An 18,025-nucleotide genomic window follows, 5' to 3' on the forward strand; every position below is an offset into this window, starting at 1 on the left:
GAATAGATCTAGGCTGTCAGTTTGAAACTCAAATGAATAAATGACCTATCCTAAATCAATCTCCAGCTGTATTGTATATTGCTGTTTAGTCATCATGTTTTTCCTGACCCAGAAAAAAAAGACAAAATTCTGTTCATTTACATAGTTTATTGTTGTAAACATTAAAATTGTCTTTCTCAAAGAAAGAATTTATCAGAAAAAAAAATCAGCGTCTCTAACTGTCATACACCATAGAAAAAAAGGCAGTGACTCATATCATGTGCCATACTGGAAATATACAAAGAAAAATACTACAGAATATGGCAATATTAAAATTCTTACTCAAACATAAAATAATATATTAACTGACAATTTAGACATTAAAAAAAAACAAAAAAAATTCAAAGTGCTCAGTAATTTCCAGGGAGTTATGTATATTATAAGCACTCTGGAAACAGTCAAAAGCTGCTGCATGCAAGTTTTGTTTAGCTTTAGACAACAAAATAATCAAGATATAAACTTTCTTTTATCAACATCAACGGTACATACAACACTTACAAACAAGGAATGTTGGACGGTGTTACAAACACTATGTGTCCCTTTTGTCAGGATTTTCTGATGTGTAATACTTGTGCCCACCTATTTTACAATTGAGAAAATGTTTAAGCTCAGATAACTACCAATCTTTATAAAATCTAACAGACTACATAGTGTCTGAAATACTATTTATATAATATAGACATTACTGAAATAGCAAGTGCCTATAACATTTTCAACCTAGAATCAACATGCTTGTCCCTTTTTTGTGTAGTTCTTTTTTTCTTTTTTCTTTTTTTTTTTTGCAAACACACTTATCTTTTAGAATTTGTAATATGTATTCATAAATAGGCACAAAATAATTTAAAAAGCCAAACTGCATTGGGTAAATTTACAAGCCTTTCCCTTCTTCAACTCATGCCACCCACGCAACATTTAGTTTTACTATATATTACAGCTTTCTTTACAGCAGAAAACTTTGAAGTCTTTTAAAGGGCAATACTTGTGGGTCCCCAAACAATGTGTGAGTGTGTGTGTGTGTGTGTGTGTGTGTGTGTTACATTTGTCTTAACTGCAACAACCAAACATGGCCAAACATTTCCCATCATACATTAGGAATATTTCTTCTGAACAATAAACTGATTTTTAAACTGATAATAAAAAGTTTATACCACTGCACTGTGTGTAGTCCGTGTTCTAAATCCAGGATGCCCCGGAGCCAAATGCCCTTTCAGGTTCTGCCTGCAGGTTAGGAAATAGCAACAGTTTTTGTTGTTTTGTTTTGTTTTGTTTTTTCTTTAGGGATCAGGGGACTGGGGTTTTATGGATGGGGTGGGGGCCGGCTAGAGCTGAGGCAGCTCAAGGGGATATCTCTGCCTTGTGACTTGCCCCTCTGGATAGTTTTAGATTTCTTTGCAGTTCCTTTGAAGTGCACGGGAGGAGGTCTTAGAAAGGTAAAGTGTCCAGGAAAAGTTTGTCAATTATTGCTGGCGGTGGTACCAAGTCTTCTAGTTTCAGGTAGAAAATGCGCTGTAGCCCCTGTGTGCAAAGAGTACGGAGTTCTGGGAGCTTCCCCAACAGTTTGGACAAATAGTTGGGGCGGTTCAACCCCCCATTATTGAAAGTCACATGATCTTTGAGACAATTTACAATCTTGTTTTGCAGTTCTTCCACTCTCTTGGGTTCCTTGAGCCCGTGTCTCTCTGCAGGAAACACAATCAGAAACAAAAGAGGAACACACAAAGCAGTTAGCTAGCTGGCAGGACCAGGGAGGATCAGTGGCAAGGGAAAACCGGGACAAATCCTGCTGGGCAGTTTTGGAGAAATGCCCTGCACTTGAGGTACTGACCTGTGACCATAGCCAGGGCAGCAATGCAGGAGAAGGCAGAAATGTCGATGTTCATATTCTGCAAGTTGGAGGAGAATTCAACAATGGAATCAATCCATTCCCCAAAGCCACGAACGCATTGCAACCTGTGCAAGACCACCCCATTGCAAAAGATGAGTTTACCCTCCACTGGGTTGGACCTGCAATTAATACCAAAGAGAGAGAGGGGAGAAAAAGAGAGAGAGAAAAGCTAAACAACTAATTACTTGAAGAGCAATAAATGAGGGATTTAAGAGGTACCTAATTACGGAAGAGTTAATAAAATGTAGACCAGTAGACCTTGAAAGGGTTTAATTTCATAACAATGAAGAACGCCCCCTATCCCACTTCCATTCCATTCATCCAAGGCTTCTGGGCTCGCTCCTTCCCTTCTCTTCCTTTTGTCTACTATCCTTTCCTTCTTCTTTCCCTCTTTCATTTTCCTGTTCTGTCCTTTTCTCTTTCCCCCTTTTATTTCCCCTTTCTTCTTTCTTCTCCTTCTTGATCCCTCTCTTCCTCCTTTCCCCCAGCCTCCCTGGATTGCCTCCTCCATTACCTGTACGCTAATCGAAGCACAAACAGTTCTAAGAAAGCTGATTCAAAAAGCAAGTCTTGGTCGGCTTTGGGCAGGTCAGCGAAGCCCGGGATCTTCTCAGCCCAGCCCCTGATGATCTCCATGGAGCCAGTCAGGAGATCATAGAACTGCTGGATATGCTGGGTGTCATCTCCACTCATCTGATAGTCAGGGTTCGCCTGGAACTGGAATTTCATTTTAAAAAGCACTTAATGAGGTTCTCTAAAATATATAACCCGTGAAATTGCTAACCCCGCTTCTAGTAGGGGAGCCAGGTTTTTATAACAATTAAACCTCTCTCTGACCAGTAAGGAAATTAGATGTTCCGGGGCAATTAATTCAATTAGGGATGGTGCTATGAGGTCGCTGCTTTAAATATGTAAATTACCATTTCCATACAGACTAAATACAGTGCCATCCAGCCCTGGGAAACGTTCACTCTTATCTCCACAAAACAATTGACACGTTAGTATTCATGCCAGTCCCAGAGTGGGTCTCGAGCAGAGACGCCCTTTGCAAATCTTAATAAAATTGCAGTGGCTTCTAGGTTTGCCCGACACACTTCCTCCAATTAAAGCCCACACATTTCTCACAGCTGGGGTAAAAAAGGAACCTGACCACTTGATTCCCCATGCCACAGCCATTCCTCATACCTTTCTTTTTCCCTTCCCCGACCCCTAAGCGGGCATCCCCCCCGCCCAGACAGTGCCACAGAGGATGAGGATTAAAGCATCTCTATGGAAGGCTGGGGATAAAACGCAAGTGGGGAGCATTTTTGCACAGCCTCTGGTTTGGGCATGAGAGGCATTAGTGCATGAGTATATGTGTGCACGATGGCAGTGAGAAGGAGGGCTCCCAGAGAGGTGATCACCGTGGCCTGTCCGCCCTTCCTCTGTCTGCCCCGGTGTCTACACTCCCAGCAACATGGTTTGTTTGTCGCTCTGTCTCCTGCGGCTCTGCCCAGAGATGTAAAGCCACAGCCTTGCTTGAGTCTGGGGGTTAGTGAAGGGTGTGGGAAGGGGTCCTGCCCGGCCGTGGGTTTGTCCACATGCTACCGCCGCCAGCTTCTTACCCTGGAATAGTCCAGGCTGGTCATAGCCGGGTTGGAGTCGACATGGGCCCTGACGAGGGCACTGATCAGACTCACCGGGGGCGAGGGGGGAGAGGGCTCCTGTGGGCTCTTCGGTTTCGAGGGCAAACGACCTCTCCGGCCTTTTAAACTGTCCGTGCGAACCACTGCAAAGGCATAAATAGGTTAGCGTCGCTCCCCCTAGCGGGACCCAGCTGCCGCCTCGGCCCCTCCCAGGGGTAAGGCCGCAGCCCCGGGCACCCGGCCGGCGCGCAGGGTCCCACTGCTTGTAAAGCCTTTACTGACGATAAACATTAATAAAAAGAAAGAAAGAAAAGAAAAAAATAAAGAAAAGAAAAAAAATGTGGGGTTGTTTCATGTCTTCTTCCAGATGGGTCGTATAGTTGACGGCGAGAAGGGCCTGGCTGCTTTCCCCAGGGCAGGATGCGCAAGCAGGCGGCTGCCGGGCAGGGAGGCCGGGCGCGGAAGGGGGGCACCCGAGGATAACCCCGCCGGCCCCCGGCTCTGGGAGGCGGAAAATGGGACTGGGCTAGGAGCAGGGGGCTCCCGCGAAGTGGGCTGCTCGGCCCGACCTACCTTCTTTGACCATCCCAACAGCCAGGCACTTCTGAAACCGGCAGTACTGACAGCGATTCCGGCGCCGCTTGTCCACTGGGCAGTTTTTATTTGCTAAACACACGTATTTTGCGTTTTTTTGTACCGTGCGCTGCAAAAGGAGACAACATAGACCGATTTTTTTTTCTTTTGAAAATCCAACAACCCAGGGAGGGAATCCAGGAACAATTTCTGAAAGGCTGCGATCTACACTCCCTCCCCACAAACAAACACATACACACAACTCCTTTTAATTTTTTTTCCTTTTCCTTTTCCTTTTCTTTCTTTTCGTTTTCCTCCCCCAGGGCATTTAACAGGAGAAAATTGATAGCGTTAACATTTGAGCTAACCTTGCCGCTCCTTGCTGTGTTTTATATGCCAAGAGAAGGAGAAGGAGACGCTCAGTAAATACAAATCCGTGGGCATTCATATTATTTACATTCCTTGGAGACCTTCTCTATTTAAAATGATAAGATTATTCAATCAGGATGGCGAAATAAAGAGATCACTTAATTTGACCATAGGGAATTCTGTTCCACTTGGTTAGCTCAGACACGGTTCTCTGTCCTAACCAATTTCAATCTGAACAGAGAAGACAGCTCCCAGCACATGCAAATGACCCTCTTCCTACTCCGGCTCCTGCAACTTGGGGCTGGGGCCTGCCGGGGTCGGCTGCGCGCAGGGGCGACGCGACCCCAGGTCTCCGGGTCTCGCTCCTTCCCTTCCTCCGGTACCCAGAGGCCTCCGCCCCGGGCGGTGGGCGCCCGCAGGGCAGCCTGGGCTGACCCGGCCGCTGGTGGAGCGGGGGCTGGGCGGCCGGCACCCGGCGGAGCGCGCGCTCCGAGGCTCCCGGCACTAGGGGGCCCCTACCTGCCTCCCCCGCCCCCGTCCTCGCTCACCTTAAAAAAACCTTTGCAGCCCTCACAGGTGCGCACGCCGTAGTGCTGGCAGGCCGCGTTGTCGCCGCACACGGCGCAGAGCCCCTCGTTGGAGGGGGAGCCCCGCGACGGCGGCGAGGGCACCTGCGTGTCCAGCAGCTGCGACGCGTGGCCGATCTGCAGGCCGGGGAAGCCCATGGACGCGGGCTTCCGGATGGGGTTGGGCACCGCGAAGGTCTGCCCGTCCACCACGTGGTGGCTGCCCGCCTGCTCCGGGTTCATGGGGACGTGCAGGGGCCCGTCGAAGCGCATCTGGCAGCTAGACACAGGGGTGCCGGGGGGCGATTGCTTAAATGAGAAGAGGGAGAGGCGGGAGACGGGCGTTTTCCTCTGCTCGATCATGTGCGTGGTGGCCACGTAGTTCTGATGGAAGTTGTGGAGAGAGCCTGGGTCGTCCCACATGGGGCTGTGCTGCACTTGGAAGCCCGGGGTGGTGGGCGTCGGGGGCGAGGAGGGCTTGTAGTAAACCGACCCGGAGTGCGGCATCATCTCCTCGGACTGGGGGGGCAGGTGGCTGTGTTGCTGGTAGTTGTGCATCTGAATGTCTTCTACCTTAATGGAGGACTGCTGTCCGGACAGGGGCATTTGGTACAAGCAAGGTGGCTTGACGTCGTAGCCTGTGCTGTAGTTGTCCATAAAGGTACTGAAGCTGGGGAGAGAAGTGGTGGCAGTGATTTCAGTGTTGGTGAGGTCCATGCTAAACTTGACAAACTCTGGAGTTAAGAAATCGGAGCTGTATTCTCCCGAAGAGTGGTAACTGTAGCTCTGAGACGCGGGGCTGGCTCCTTGAGGCGAGGACCCATACTGCGCCTGAACACAAGGCATGGCTGGAAATGAAACAGGGTGATACACACTCAGCCTGGTCAACCGAACACTTTCTCCCGGGCTCGGGTACACCTGGAGCTACACCGGCAGCCCGCGGCGGTCAGGGAGCCTGGGGCCGCGAGAGGAAGGGTGCAGAGCGCGAGTGCTGCGGAGCAAGACACTGCGGCCCTGGGGACGCTGGCCCCGGGAGGCTGACCCGGGGAGGCTGGCCTGGGGAGGCTGGCCCCGGGAGGCTGGCCCGAGGGACGCTGGCCCGGGGAGGCTGGCCAGGGAGGCTGGCCCCGGGAGGCTGGTCCAGGGAGGCTGGCCTGGGGAGGCTGGCCCCGGGGGGCTGGCCCCCCGGGAAGAGCCAGAGCCAGAAGGCCATCGAGGGAGGGTCTCTGTTCCCGGGTATTTCAGACGCCTCCCCTTCAGCCCCTCACACGGATGGTCCCGCTCAGAGGAGCCTTTCCTCTGAAGCTCGGGTGCAGCAAGCTCATTCTAGAAATGAGGTTGAATTGCACAATGAGAAGAATGTTGTTCCCTGAAGACGTTGGCCCGGGAAAACCTTAAGTTACAGAGTTTGCTGAGGAAGATCGCATTGCCCTGTGTCTTGACGTTCAGGGAACTCGGAGGAGGGAAAGAAAGAAATGAAGTTGCACTAACCTTCAGCCGAATTACAGGCGTTTTCGAGGATATTAAAGGTGGACAGTGTCGTAATTCAACGAAGGACAAAGTTTCCAAGATTTTTAGAAAAGCAATGGGGAGTCCAGCCTGTCGGATCTCCTCCCTGAAATACAGACACAGGAAGCTTCAGGGTGACTTTCCCCGACAGATTCAGTCGGGCATCTGTAGAGTCCCCAGGCAAGCCCTTCTCTGCCCTCCTTGATTGTTTCCTTGGAAATTGGTGTGTAGCCTTTACCAAACTCAGCAGTTACAAGGAGTGTGTGAGAGAGGACTGTAAACAACGCGGAATGCCCCCCGTTGCACTGTGTAAATCCTTGCAGACAGAGGGTTCTGAAGGAGTACTTATTTATGACTTATGATGTAATAAACTGGACCCTTTGCTAAGATGGGGGGGGCTGGGGTGGGGGTGGAGATAGGGCTGGGGGTAGTGTCGTTTCCATTTGAGTTTCATTCAGACTCAAACAAGAATAAACTAGAGTCAAATAAAATATAGCATTGGAATCTTAAATTTCTCTGTGGTGAAGCTAGCTTTTCTTTGGGGAGGGGTAAAGAAAGTAGAAGTCAAAAGCATAATATGAAAACCCCATCTCTCCCTCCACCCCGACGCGTTACAGAATGTCAGCAAGGCCTGGGCAGCCCCGGAGGCAATCTGAGTGGAAGCATCTGGATTTCCTAAGTGGTTTTGACAGAACCCTGGGATTGAGGATACAGGTGAATTGCCATTCACTTCTCCAGGGAAACTTGCCTTTCAACATCTTTGATGGCCAAGGGGTGGGAAGAGGAGACCCTACTCTTCCAGGAGCACCTTAGGTCAGTTGCAGAGGCAGAGAAGCCCTGCTATCCGGTATTGGCAGCAAGGCTGGAGGCGCTTCCCGACACAGGAAGCCCAGCGAACACCTTGCCTATCCCGCCTGCCACAGTCTGCCTACTTGCCAGAGCCAGGCATTCCTGCGCCCTAGGAATTTTCAGATGTTTCCACTTGGAAGACATTCTAGAGCACAGACAATCTCAGCACTAATGAAAAAGAAAGCCAGACCTCCACCCCGTCTGTTCCCCTCCCCTCCCCGTCCTCTTGCTGCCCGGGGAGGAAGGCTAATCAGAAAAAGTAGAGGGAGAGGAGACCCAGGACGACCACAGCCCTTAGGAGGTTTGCCTGTGCCGGACCTCGGCCTCCGGGCAACCTGGCGGCTTCAGGCTTCAGGGCTGCTCTACTCTGTCTCGCTCTGCCTCTGTCTCTGTGTCTGTGTCTCTGACGTACGCACATACCCAAGCCCGGCATGTGTCAAAACCAGAAATTTCAGGCAACTTAGTAACAGGACGCTCCGGCGACGGCAGCGCCGCCCCTCATTCAGTGGTGCCCGGGCAACCCCGGCGCGGCGGCCGGCCTCCGGGGCACAGTCCCCGAGCAACACGTACACTGAGGAACCTCCCCCCGGCCCCGTGCGGGCCGCGCCCGCGCCCCCCCTCGGACCCGTGGTCGCAATCCAGTCCGCCCTAAGAGAAAACTTGGGGCTCGGGCCCCGCGCGCGGGTCGGCGGCGCCGGCCGCGTCCACCCGCCGCGGGGAGCCCGGGGAGCCCGCGCCCCGGGGCCACGGCGGCGGCGCCCGGACCCACGACCGCGGCGGCCGCGCGCCCCCGCGCCCCGCGCCCCGCGCCCCGCGCCCGCCGCCGGAGCGCCCGCGCCACGCACGTGGGGGCGAGGGACGAGCGCGGCGCCGAGGCAGGAAGGGCCGGAGCGGCGCGCCGCACCTACTCACTCAGGAGTTCTCCGCGCCTCTCCTCGTTCCTCCAACTCCGCCCGGGAGGCGCTCGCGCCGGGGCCGGGCCGGGGCGGCGGGCGGCAGCGCAGGTCCCCAGCGGCGGGCAGCGGCGGAGCGGGACGGCGAGCGAGCGCGGCCGCCGGCGGACTGGCCCTGGCCGCCAATGTGCCTTTGTTTATGTGGCTCGCGCCGCCGCTGCCAACATGCACCTAAAGTCCCCGCGCGTCAGCGCGCGTCAGCCGCCCGCCGCCCAATCGCCGCGCCGCCGCGCTCCCCGGACTCCTGGCCGCCGCTCGCTTTGGTATATTTCCGACCTGACGTCACGAGCAGGGCAGATTTTAAGGTGGGAACCGTTCTGGGTTCACCTTGGTCGCCAGCTTGGGGTTTTTTCTTTCTTTCTTTCTTTCTCTCTCTCTCTTTTTTTTTTTTTTTCCGAAAGAGGTGCGACCTCTGCCCTCGGGCCCGGGCGGCCGCGACTTGTCACCTCGCCTTCCCCCACCCACCCGGCCGCCCGCACGTGGGGGAGGGAGCAACAAAAGCCCGCGCGGCAGGGACCGCCGGCAGGGGCCAGGTGGCCAGCACCTGGACGGGCGAGGGGCCGGACGTGCCCGGCGGTGTCCTAACCTCACCCTCTCGCAAGTGTCACCCCCATTGGCGGGAGCGCGGACCGATGTCCCACGACCCGAGGAGCTCCGGGGCTCAGGCGGCCAGGCCGGGATCTCCCTAGCCCGACGCGGAACCCCTTTCCTGCCCCTGCCGCGCGCGGCCTCCGGCTTGGCCTTGGCACCTCCCGGTGTGTGTCCCCCCGCTGCCTCCCTCACGCACACGCACAGCCCCAGGTGGAAGGGGCGTGGGGCCATGTGCAAGGCTCCCTTCTTCCCTTGCAGCGCCCACGTGCAGGGGAGGACGCGGTGCGTGGAAGGGGGCAGGGGGCAGGGGGCCGGCAGCCTGTCAGGGCTCCCAAAAGTCAGAGCGCGCCGCCGCCCACGCTCCGGTCGCGGACACTACAGCCAGGCAGCAGGCAACAGGTGCGCCTTCCGCAGAAAGGTGCTCTAACCTCGCCGCGGGGCAACCCTCAGTCCTTGGGGCTGCCGGCGCCCGCCGACACTACCCTAACACGGGCTAGAGAAGGAACAGCCCTCCTCCGAGCACAGCGCTTTCGAAGCCTCAGAGCCAAGAGGGAGACACAAAACGTGGGGAGAAGGCGCAGGGGGGTCGCTGCACGAGCGTGAAGTTGTGTGCCAGCCCTCCCAGGAGAGGGACCCGGCGCGCCGCGGGAGCGCCCGCCAGGCTGAGGCGCGCGCCGCCTGGCCCGAGGGCGACCCCCCCCCTGCCCCGGCCCCGGCACGGCGGCCTCCCAGACCCGGTCCCGAGGCGCGGTCGGAGGCGGGGGGGGGGGCGCTTCCAGGCCGCGGGAACCCCTGGGCGACTCCCGCCCCCAATCCTGCCGCTCCCGGGGTGGGCCAGGGGCGCCGGGCGCCCGCCGCCCTCCGGCCCGCTCGGCTCCGCTGGGCGCCCCAGCTCCGCCCGCCGCCCGGCGCTGCTGTCCCGGCTGCGGGGCCCGGGCTCCTCCGCGCCGCAGCCTCCGGGGACTGCGCGGCCACCTTAAGTTTCCCCCAGATGTGGCGCCTGCCGCCGCCGCCTCCGCGGCTCGGCGGTGCCCCAGCGGCCCGAGTGCAAATAAAACCAGGAAGTGTGTGTGCGAGTGTGTGTGTGCGCGTGTGTGCGCGTGTGCGCGGGGGGGGCTGCGCGAGTGAGGGTGTGAGTAGGGGGAGCGGGGGGGCGAGGAATAGCCTATTAGCAGGGGCCCGGTAGCGTCAGCGCCCCGTGGGCAGGAGCGATTCCACGCGAACGAAAGGGAAAAAGTGAGAGTTTGGAGACCGGGGAGAAGGGAAGGGGTGGGGGTGGCGGTGACGCAGGGGCGCAGGCATTGACGCACCCGCGGGGCTCGGCCCAAAATAGCAGCGGCTGCAGGCGGCGGCCGCCCGGCTGCCTTCCCTTCCGCGAGGGAGCGGGCGCTGCCGGCAGGAGCGCGCCTTGATCCCGGCGGGCGGCCCGGCTCCCGCAGCTATTTTCGGGCTCTCGGAAACTCGGGCCCAGCCCCGCCCGGGCGGCGCTTATTATTTTTTAATATACTCCTAGGAAAGCCGGGGCCGGGAGAACTTCGAGGCGTATCCATCACCCTCCGTGCCCAGACGCACAGCCAAGTGGATGCCTTCCCTCCGCGAGGGCTCCTCCTCCCGTGTGAGCCTCGAACCCCCGGCGTCCGCGCGGGGTGAGCCTGCGGACGGCCGGAGAGCTCCCCTGGGAGCGGGAGCGCGGTCTGGGGGCGCCGGGGGGGCCCGGAGGAAGGCAGCCTTGCAGGGTGGTGCGCTCGTCTACAACAGCAACCTGTGGCGTCGGGCTTAACCGCCGCCCAAGTCTTCGTGCACCCAAGGCTCAGGCAGTTTTCACAGCAGCTGTTATAATGATTAGTAACTGGAAATGGAGAATTTAGATACGACATTAGAAAGAGAAAAAGGGGGACTTTCCCCCTTGCATCCTACAACTTGCAAGAGCGAGTGAGTTCTCGCTCTTCATCGAATTCCTATTCTGGTTCCTGGGAAGTTATTTCTTGGGAAGACACTCTGGATGCAGGACTCATAAGCCAACTACTGGATAAGCTATTTCCTGGGCTAGCATTTTTTGGTAGGGCTCGGATGTGCTCGGGTGGGAAGGATGCAACACAAGCATCAGAAAGTGTAAAAAAAAAAAAAAAAAAAAAAAAGACCCCGCTTAAAACTCCAAACTCCTGTGTCCCCACCAGATTGTGCTGGAACGAAGTCTCTGTAGAACCGCCAATGTCTGTAATTGACTGATCCTGTCAGTAGGGGGCCTGACTCCACAGCGTTCCGGAGGATCACACACACACACACACACACACTCACTCACTCACTCACTCACTCACCAGCTAGCTATTTACTACTTGGGCCAAACCCTAGGAGAGCAAGCTGCAGGCCCAAATATTCAAACTGTGCTGGAATTCATAAATAACTACAAATCTTTTATTCTTTTCTATTTTTCTTAAAAGGGGAAACAGTTGAACACATGAAATTAGGTTCACAATAGATTTTCTTTTTTTTCCTCCTGCCCATGTTTAACTCACTGTTAGGTCACAGCGGGGGGGGGGGGGGGGGGGATCAAAATAGTAATAAAATCTCTCATTTTATCACCAAGTAGCTCAAATTGGCATATAGTTTGGAAAAATGAAAGCATGTTTTAAAATCCTATGATTACATGTTTAAATAAATTATAGTTTAGAAGAGGATTCCTGTGGGTATATTTGCTAGTACATAAGAGAATGCTTTTGTGCACAGAGGTTTAATTACACATATAATGGAATCAAAATGTAGACTTGAACAACCTTGTAGAAAGTGTTAAAATGAATCTTTAGGCTAAAAGAAACTGAACTTTTGTATTTATATGACTGCAGCCTTTCAAGATTCTTTTAAACATAGATTCTTGACTATAAACTATAACTCAATTAAAATGACAGCAGTAGTTTTTTCAGGGTCCAGACTCAGGATGCAACTTTAAATTATTGCCATGTATAAATGTGTAAAGTTATTCCCAATGAAGGTCTATTTTAAGAAGTTAAAATAGATAGGAGTAAAAATTGGCCTTATATATAAAGAGCTCCTTCTTTTGAAACCAACTAAATTAAGTGACAAAAATATTAATTCTATCAATATATATTAATAGATGACCTCCAAAAAGCATTTAGACAAGTCGTGCTACTATATTATCTTTTAGATTAGCCAATATTAAGCAGAATATATTGACACATACATAGAAAAACATTTTTATAAAAAATCAACATAAATAATACATACACTCACATCTAAACCAAAGTATTTTATTTTATGCATGGCTAGACAGATTATACTTAATAAAACTGAGCTTTTGGTATAATTTAGAAAGCAAACATGGATGTAATCCCATAGGATTTTCTATCTTAATGCATGGGAAACGGGTCTTTAGGGATTTCGTTCACGATTCTCCCAAAATGAACTCACAGTAGCCCTTCCAATTCAGATATAGTGAATAGATATATCTGTTATATATTCCAGGAGTTGAGATAACTTTAAGATATTTCATAAGAAAATTACCTAACGGAAACTATCTTAAACATTAAAATGAGATATATATTTCAAGTTCTATTTGGACAAATTTGCATTCATGGTATTTGTTGCCATTCAGCAGGAAATTTTACATAAGAGATAGAGGAGAGAAATTTTCACTTCGGAAAAAAAATCAGTTATGGAACTATAACATCATTTTTCAATATTAAAAGTTTTTGTTTTTTCCTTTTACCATTTCATTTGCATTAATAGGATACTAATCAACCAACCATTTGTTCCTTTCCTATAAAATGCTTACAGAACATGTCAACTGCTTACCTGATATTCACATTTTGGGTAGTTGTGGCTTTTTACTCAGTTCTATTCAGCACATTTTTTTTTTACCAAAAAAAACATTAAATGCAAAATTATTTCTTACTTCAATTCAGAACTCAGTTCTAGAAATGTGTAAAGATGTGCAGAAGAAAACAGCACTCTTTTTTTCTAGAAGCATCTACTTGCAAATTAAAATTATAAAACTGAACATATGGTAAAGCCTCATGCCACTCAAAAAGTATTTTGCATAATAAAAATCCTCCATCTTTTCTCTAATGCTTGACTCTTCAGTAACCATCTCCTAAACATTCTTGCTTTTTACTAACCACTTAATATCTTCTTGTGTGTGTGTGGTAAAATATAGATAACATAAAATTTACCACCTTAACCACTTTTAAGTGTGCTGCTCAGTGATGGTAAATACATACACATTGTTGTGTACCCATCACCACTATCCATCTCCATAACTCATCTTGTAAAACTGAAACTCTACACCCATTAAACAATAACTGTCCATTCTCCTCTCTTCCAGCCTCTGGCAACCACCAATATTTTCTGTATAAGAATTCTTTTTGATTAAACAAGGGAGGGTAATTTTGGTTTCAGATTTCATTGCTAATTTCAGGAAACATGAGGGTCATTACATTATATAGAGAACTTTTTAAAAATTCTGAAAATGAGTTGCTACCTGCTAAGAAAATATCATGGACACTTGAAACTCTAAAAGTAGCCAATAACATTAGTAACTATCACAGTATTATATAGCATTTTAACTAGATAAAATACATACACTTTGCCATAGTCTTTGTATTTATATCACAACTGGCTGGTTTTTGTTCTACCTTTAATGACAAAATAACCACTTTTGATTTTTTCCTGACTAACTGGTGGATAGGAACCTCTGGATTTCATAAAGAATGAAGATCCTGTACTGATATATTATGACAAAGACATATATGCCCTTTTCCTCATCATAATTCTGCAATTATCAAGCCTACAATTTTAACACTACAAAAGTAACTTATAGCAAGGACCCTTATAGTGATAAGTAATAAATCTAATTACCATATCCTTTGAATAGATGTAATATAAATTTCATTGCTCACTTAAAAGTTCTAAAGTTAACAGCATAAACTTGAAGTTGAGTAATTAAGTAATCCTTATATAGACACTTATTAAAGTATTTATACATATTATCTTAAATCTACATCTATCATTTTGCCAATTAAAATTAGGACTTTAATTGCAATTAAGTAATTTAATTGCCAATTGAACAGCAAAATTGCTAAGTGACTAATTTTAATGCCTATTTTAATTACCAATCATGACTGGGGAGGGAGCTAATCAAGTTACATCAAGCAGTACCAGAGTAATGATGTGAAGAAAAAAAAAAAAAAAGTAGAACAAACATTCAAGGCTACATGCTTTAAAAAAAGAAACATAAATTAAATAAATGCAAACACAATCTTATAAATGTATAAAAATACTGTATTTCAATATCTGAATACAGAACATGAAAGAGAACAAGATTAATTAAAGAAGCCCCTGTCAATCTTCAGTCAAAGTAAGGAAAACCAAGTCAAATTTTTATGTGGTATTTACATGGCACTCACACTAACCCAGATAAAAACAAAGCTGCATATAGCTGAGAATAAAAGACTGTTTCCTGCTTGGCTGGTTAAATATTTACAGATTGACAGTTTTAAAAGAATTTTTTAAAAATGAAACACTATAAAAGAGAGAAACAAGTTTCCAATGCAGCAATGTAGATTTTAAATTTGAAAAGCAAACAGGGCCAGTGCAGTGGGACTATATACTCTTTGCTGATGGCTCTCCTCCCCACCCCCACTCACTTGAATGCAGAGTTCTATTAGAGGCCTAATGCCTATCCATAACTTGTCCCGTGTTACCAGGAGAAACACATAAATCTGGCCTATCTTACATATTCTAAAGTACATTCATGAGTAAAAAATAAGAAAGCAGCTAGGATTACATCACAATTAAAATTACATAGAACACGGGGAAGATACCCTGTCCTAGGAGGATTTCTTCATTTGCAGTTAAAATAAACATGCCAGCTCAAGATAAAGGCTGTAAACCAGCAGGCAACCAGAAACAGTAGTGAAAATCTTCTTGGCAATACAAACACATTTTCAAAAGTTTTCATTTTCAAGCTAATTCTCAGATTAGCAATATGGAAGGGCAATATTGAAAGAGGGAGGTGAAGTTGAGAGCTCAAAAAAATAGAGAGTGATTCCCTGGTAGACAATAACAATGCTAGTACTTTCCAGCTATAGGGATCGCCTTGGCAGCCAGCCACCTCATTTAGAGTAACAATGGACATCCATCAAATCTTCGTTTAAAATAAGTCATGATGCAAGATACATATCTTGTTTTTATTACTGTATATGTATACCAAAAACATACGTAGCTTATGCCTACAAAAGGGCCCGAAATCATTCATGAACTACGTGTAATGTTATAACTTGAGAAAAAGCAAATAGTGCTGCTTAGGATTTTATTTACTAATGGACTTGAATTCTGAAATGAAGCACAGCAGGACTTTCGGCCTGGCTTTGAAGGAGGAACACGTTAATAATCACGGGGCCTGACAAAAGGCTGCAATATCTGCTCATGACAATAACAGCTTTATAAGGAGAGTTCTGTGTGGCTGATTAAAGGAAAAAGACACACTCACTGCCTATTCAGAAGTCATGGAGATGGACTCATCATTGACAAGCTCACTTCTGATCAGGGTTAAAACACATTGACTACGATGAGAGAGAAAAGCTTAGCTATTAAAAGATTACCAAAACCAGCCCCCAGCAACAGCTGCCATAACTAAGATACATATCTTAATGTGTTCTGTATAAGATTTTCTGCTATATAAATACACAAAAGGTCTTGTATTATTTGATAATAATTACCAACATGATTGCACTAACCCAAGCACTAGGTAACACATTATCATCCTTTACAAAAGGGGACCAAAAAAGGAGAAATATTATCTTGTAATTTCAAAAAGGTTCTGAAAGGACATGATGTACAGAAAAACTTTCAGAAATGTTAACTTTCTGAAATGTGACATGAATGAACATATGTACTTGTTTCCATTGCCTAGGTCTATCTTGTATATTTTGTTAGTCTGTCAGTTCACATGAATTAACGTGGTTTACCTGCTCCCGGAAGCAAAATATTTTAAAAGATAGTACGTTCCTAGCTTTCAGATATTACTTAATAGGTAAAAGTAAAAAAAAAAAAAAAATGTTTCCATAAGTCATTTACTTTTTTTTTTTTTACCTTTATTTCTTGTTTTCCAGTGTTGCCTCCCTGCGTTAGTGGAAGAAAAAGGAGGGATACACTAAGAGACAACCCTGTTTATAACCTGAAATTAGAGGCAATCAACCATTTTATTAGTCACCAGGATATTTAAAATAAGACCTGTGAAATATTACAGAAACATTCCACTAGGATCTAAACAGTGACTTTAGTATGCTGTCACTGACATGTTGGGGGAGAAAAACCACCACACAGATGATCCAAGTACACACACACACTGTGTAGGGGGGAAGGGAGGTTGTGTATAGAATTGTTTGGCTCCTTATATTTCTTCTATTTCATATTTCCGAGGACTGTTTCCTAGAAGTCACTTTCTGAAGTTGAAGAATAATCGAAGTCTATGTTTTAAAAAGGAAGTTCAAATAGTTAATTGACAGGTTTAGGAGTCAGAAACAACTCACAGCACACATATCTCCGGCAGGAGTTCTTTAACTTTCTGGATTCCTAAAGTATGGTGTTCCTAAGTATCACTAAACCTTAAGTGACTAGGATCGGAAATCCTGTTTTCCATTTCTCCACACTCTCATCAACTAGTATTATCAGGTTGGCTGACTGGCAATTCCTAAGGCAACAGTTTTGCTGGACTTTCTGAACTTCGTATGGTTCGGAAGTGGGAGGGGGACGAGGAAGGCGATACAGAAACCAGATTTTACAGCCAGCGTGACTTGACGGGCCCCTCACGCCACAAGTAGATGTTAGAGAATTTGAAATGTAGCTCCGTAGCGCAATTTATACCACAGAACCTGCGAGATGCTAGCTCCCTGTTGTTATAACGTACCGGGTCAAGGGATATAAATTGTACCAGGTAATTCGTTTTGCCGTTCGGAGAGTCATTAAGTTCCTCCCAGAATATACGTGATTGATGTCCCTGGAGGTGAAAGGCTAAAGGAACCATATGGCAACGTGTTGCCTTCCGTCTGCTCTCTGCCCATCCGTGCTTAAGCTGCCATTAGCAACATCTGCAGCTCTCGGAGATCCAGCTGCGCCGCCGGCCGCCGCCACTGCTCTTGGGGGGCACCTAGCTGAGCGCCAGGAACTGGAGGCTCCCAGGCGACCCGCCAGGGCGGGGGGAGCTTTCGCGATTACACGACACGACACAAATGCTTTATTAAAGTTTAATTTTGAACTCCCAATTAGCGCGACCGCATCACAGATCGACCGCGGTTTCCTGGAAGGCGCAGCACGTCCCCCGCCCCGTGCGAGGCCCCGGAGCGAGCGGCCCCCGCCGCCCGCCGCGGACACGGGCCCCTCCGAGCCGGGCGCCGCCGCCCCGGACGCCCCCAAAGGCCGGCCCGCCCCCTCCTTCCGCAGCGGGGGGCGTGCCGGCGGGGGGGCGCGGTCCTCTCTCGGCGCGGCGTCCGGGGGAGCCTCCTCCAGTCCGTCAGCAGAAGTTTCTCTCGGCTCCCGGCGTTACAGCCCCGCTGGCGTCCTGCGCGGGAGGCCCGGGCCCGGCGGGGAGGGAGGGAGGCACGGAGGGAGGGAGGGAGGAGGCTCGGCGGCCGGGAGGGAGGGAGGGAGGGAGGCTCGGCGGCCGGGAGGGAGGGACGGAGGGAGGCTCGGCGGCCGGGAGGGAGGAAGGGAGGGAGGCTCGGCTGCCGGGAGGGAGGGAGAGCGAGAGGCTCGGCGGCCGGGAGGGAGGGAGGAAGAGAGGGAGGCCCGGCGGCAGGGAGGGAGGCTCGGCGGCAGGGACGGAGGCTCGGCGGCAGCGAGGCCCACAGGGAGGGAGGCCCGGCGCCCCCACCCCCACCCCCACCCCGCCCCCCCAGGCCCCGCTCCGGGTCCCGGATACGTTACCTGCAGGCGCTCCCGGCCCCTCGGTCACCGCATCCCCGCAGGCGCGTCCCGGCCCGCAGAGGCCCGCGGCCGTCCTGCTGGGGGCGGGGGGAGGGCGGCGGGAGGGAGGAGGCGGGGAGCCTGGGC

General features: G+C 50.0%; 1 protein-coding gene and 1 long non-coding RNA gene across 9 annotated transcripts; one reads left to right on the forward strand and one right to left on the reverse strand.

Annotated features, from left to right (window-relative positions):
* Window positions 1-132: 132 nt before the first annotated feature.
* Window positions 133-17,974, reverse strand: NR4A2 (nuclear receptor subfamily 4 group A member 2). 8 transcript variants are annotated; one of them, XM_038584538.1, is made up of 9 exons: window positions 8,328-8,439; window positions 6,549-6,672; window positions 5,040-5,905; window positions 4,123-4,252; window positions 3,529-3,692; window positions 2,439-2,641; window positions 2,027-2,043; window positions 1,865-1,922; window positions 1,492-1,718 (listed from the first exon to the last, which is right to left on the reverse strand). In XM_038584538.1, the coding sequence occupies exons 3-9, from the start codon at window positions 5,901-5,903 to the stop codon at window positions 1,631-1,633; spliced, it is 1,524 nt and encodes a 507-aa protein (XP_038440466.1). In that variant the 5' UTR covers window positions 5,904-5,905; window positions 6,549-6,672; window positions 8,328-8,439; the 3' UTR covers window positions 1,492-1,630. The 8 variants fall into 8 exon arrangements, 7 of the variants coding, with proteins under 7 accessions (XP_038440461.1, XP_038440465.1, XP_038440464.1 ...); XM_038584533.1 differs by lacking the exon at window positions 8,328-8,439 and adding an exon at window positions 17,900-17,974 and having other exon boundaries at window positions 133-1,718; window positions 1,865-2,043; XM_038584537.1 differs by having other exon boundaries at window positions 133-1,718; window positions 1,865-2,043; window positions 5,040-5,727.
* On the forward strand, window positions 10,107-11,097 carry LOC119867809. The gene is made up of 2 exons (XR_005384554.1): window positions 10,107-10,195; window positions 10,473-11,097. It is a non-coding gene; the product is annotated as an uncharacterized LOC119867809 (long non-coding RNA).
* Window positions 17,975-18,025: the final 51 nt, after the last annotated feature.

Source organism: Canis lupus, chromosome 36, assembly GCF_011100685.1.
Source record: "Canis lupus familiaris isolate Mischka breed German Shepherd chromosome 36, alternate assembly UU_Cfam_GSD_1.0, whole genome shotgun sequence".
Taxonomy (NCBI): Eukaryota; Metazoa; Chordata; class Mammalia; order Carnivora; family Canidae; genus Canis; species Canis lupus.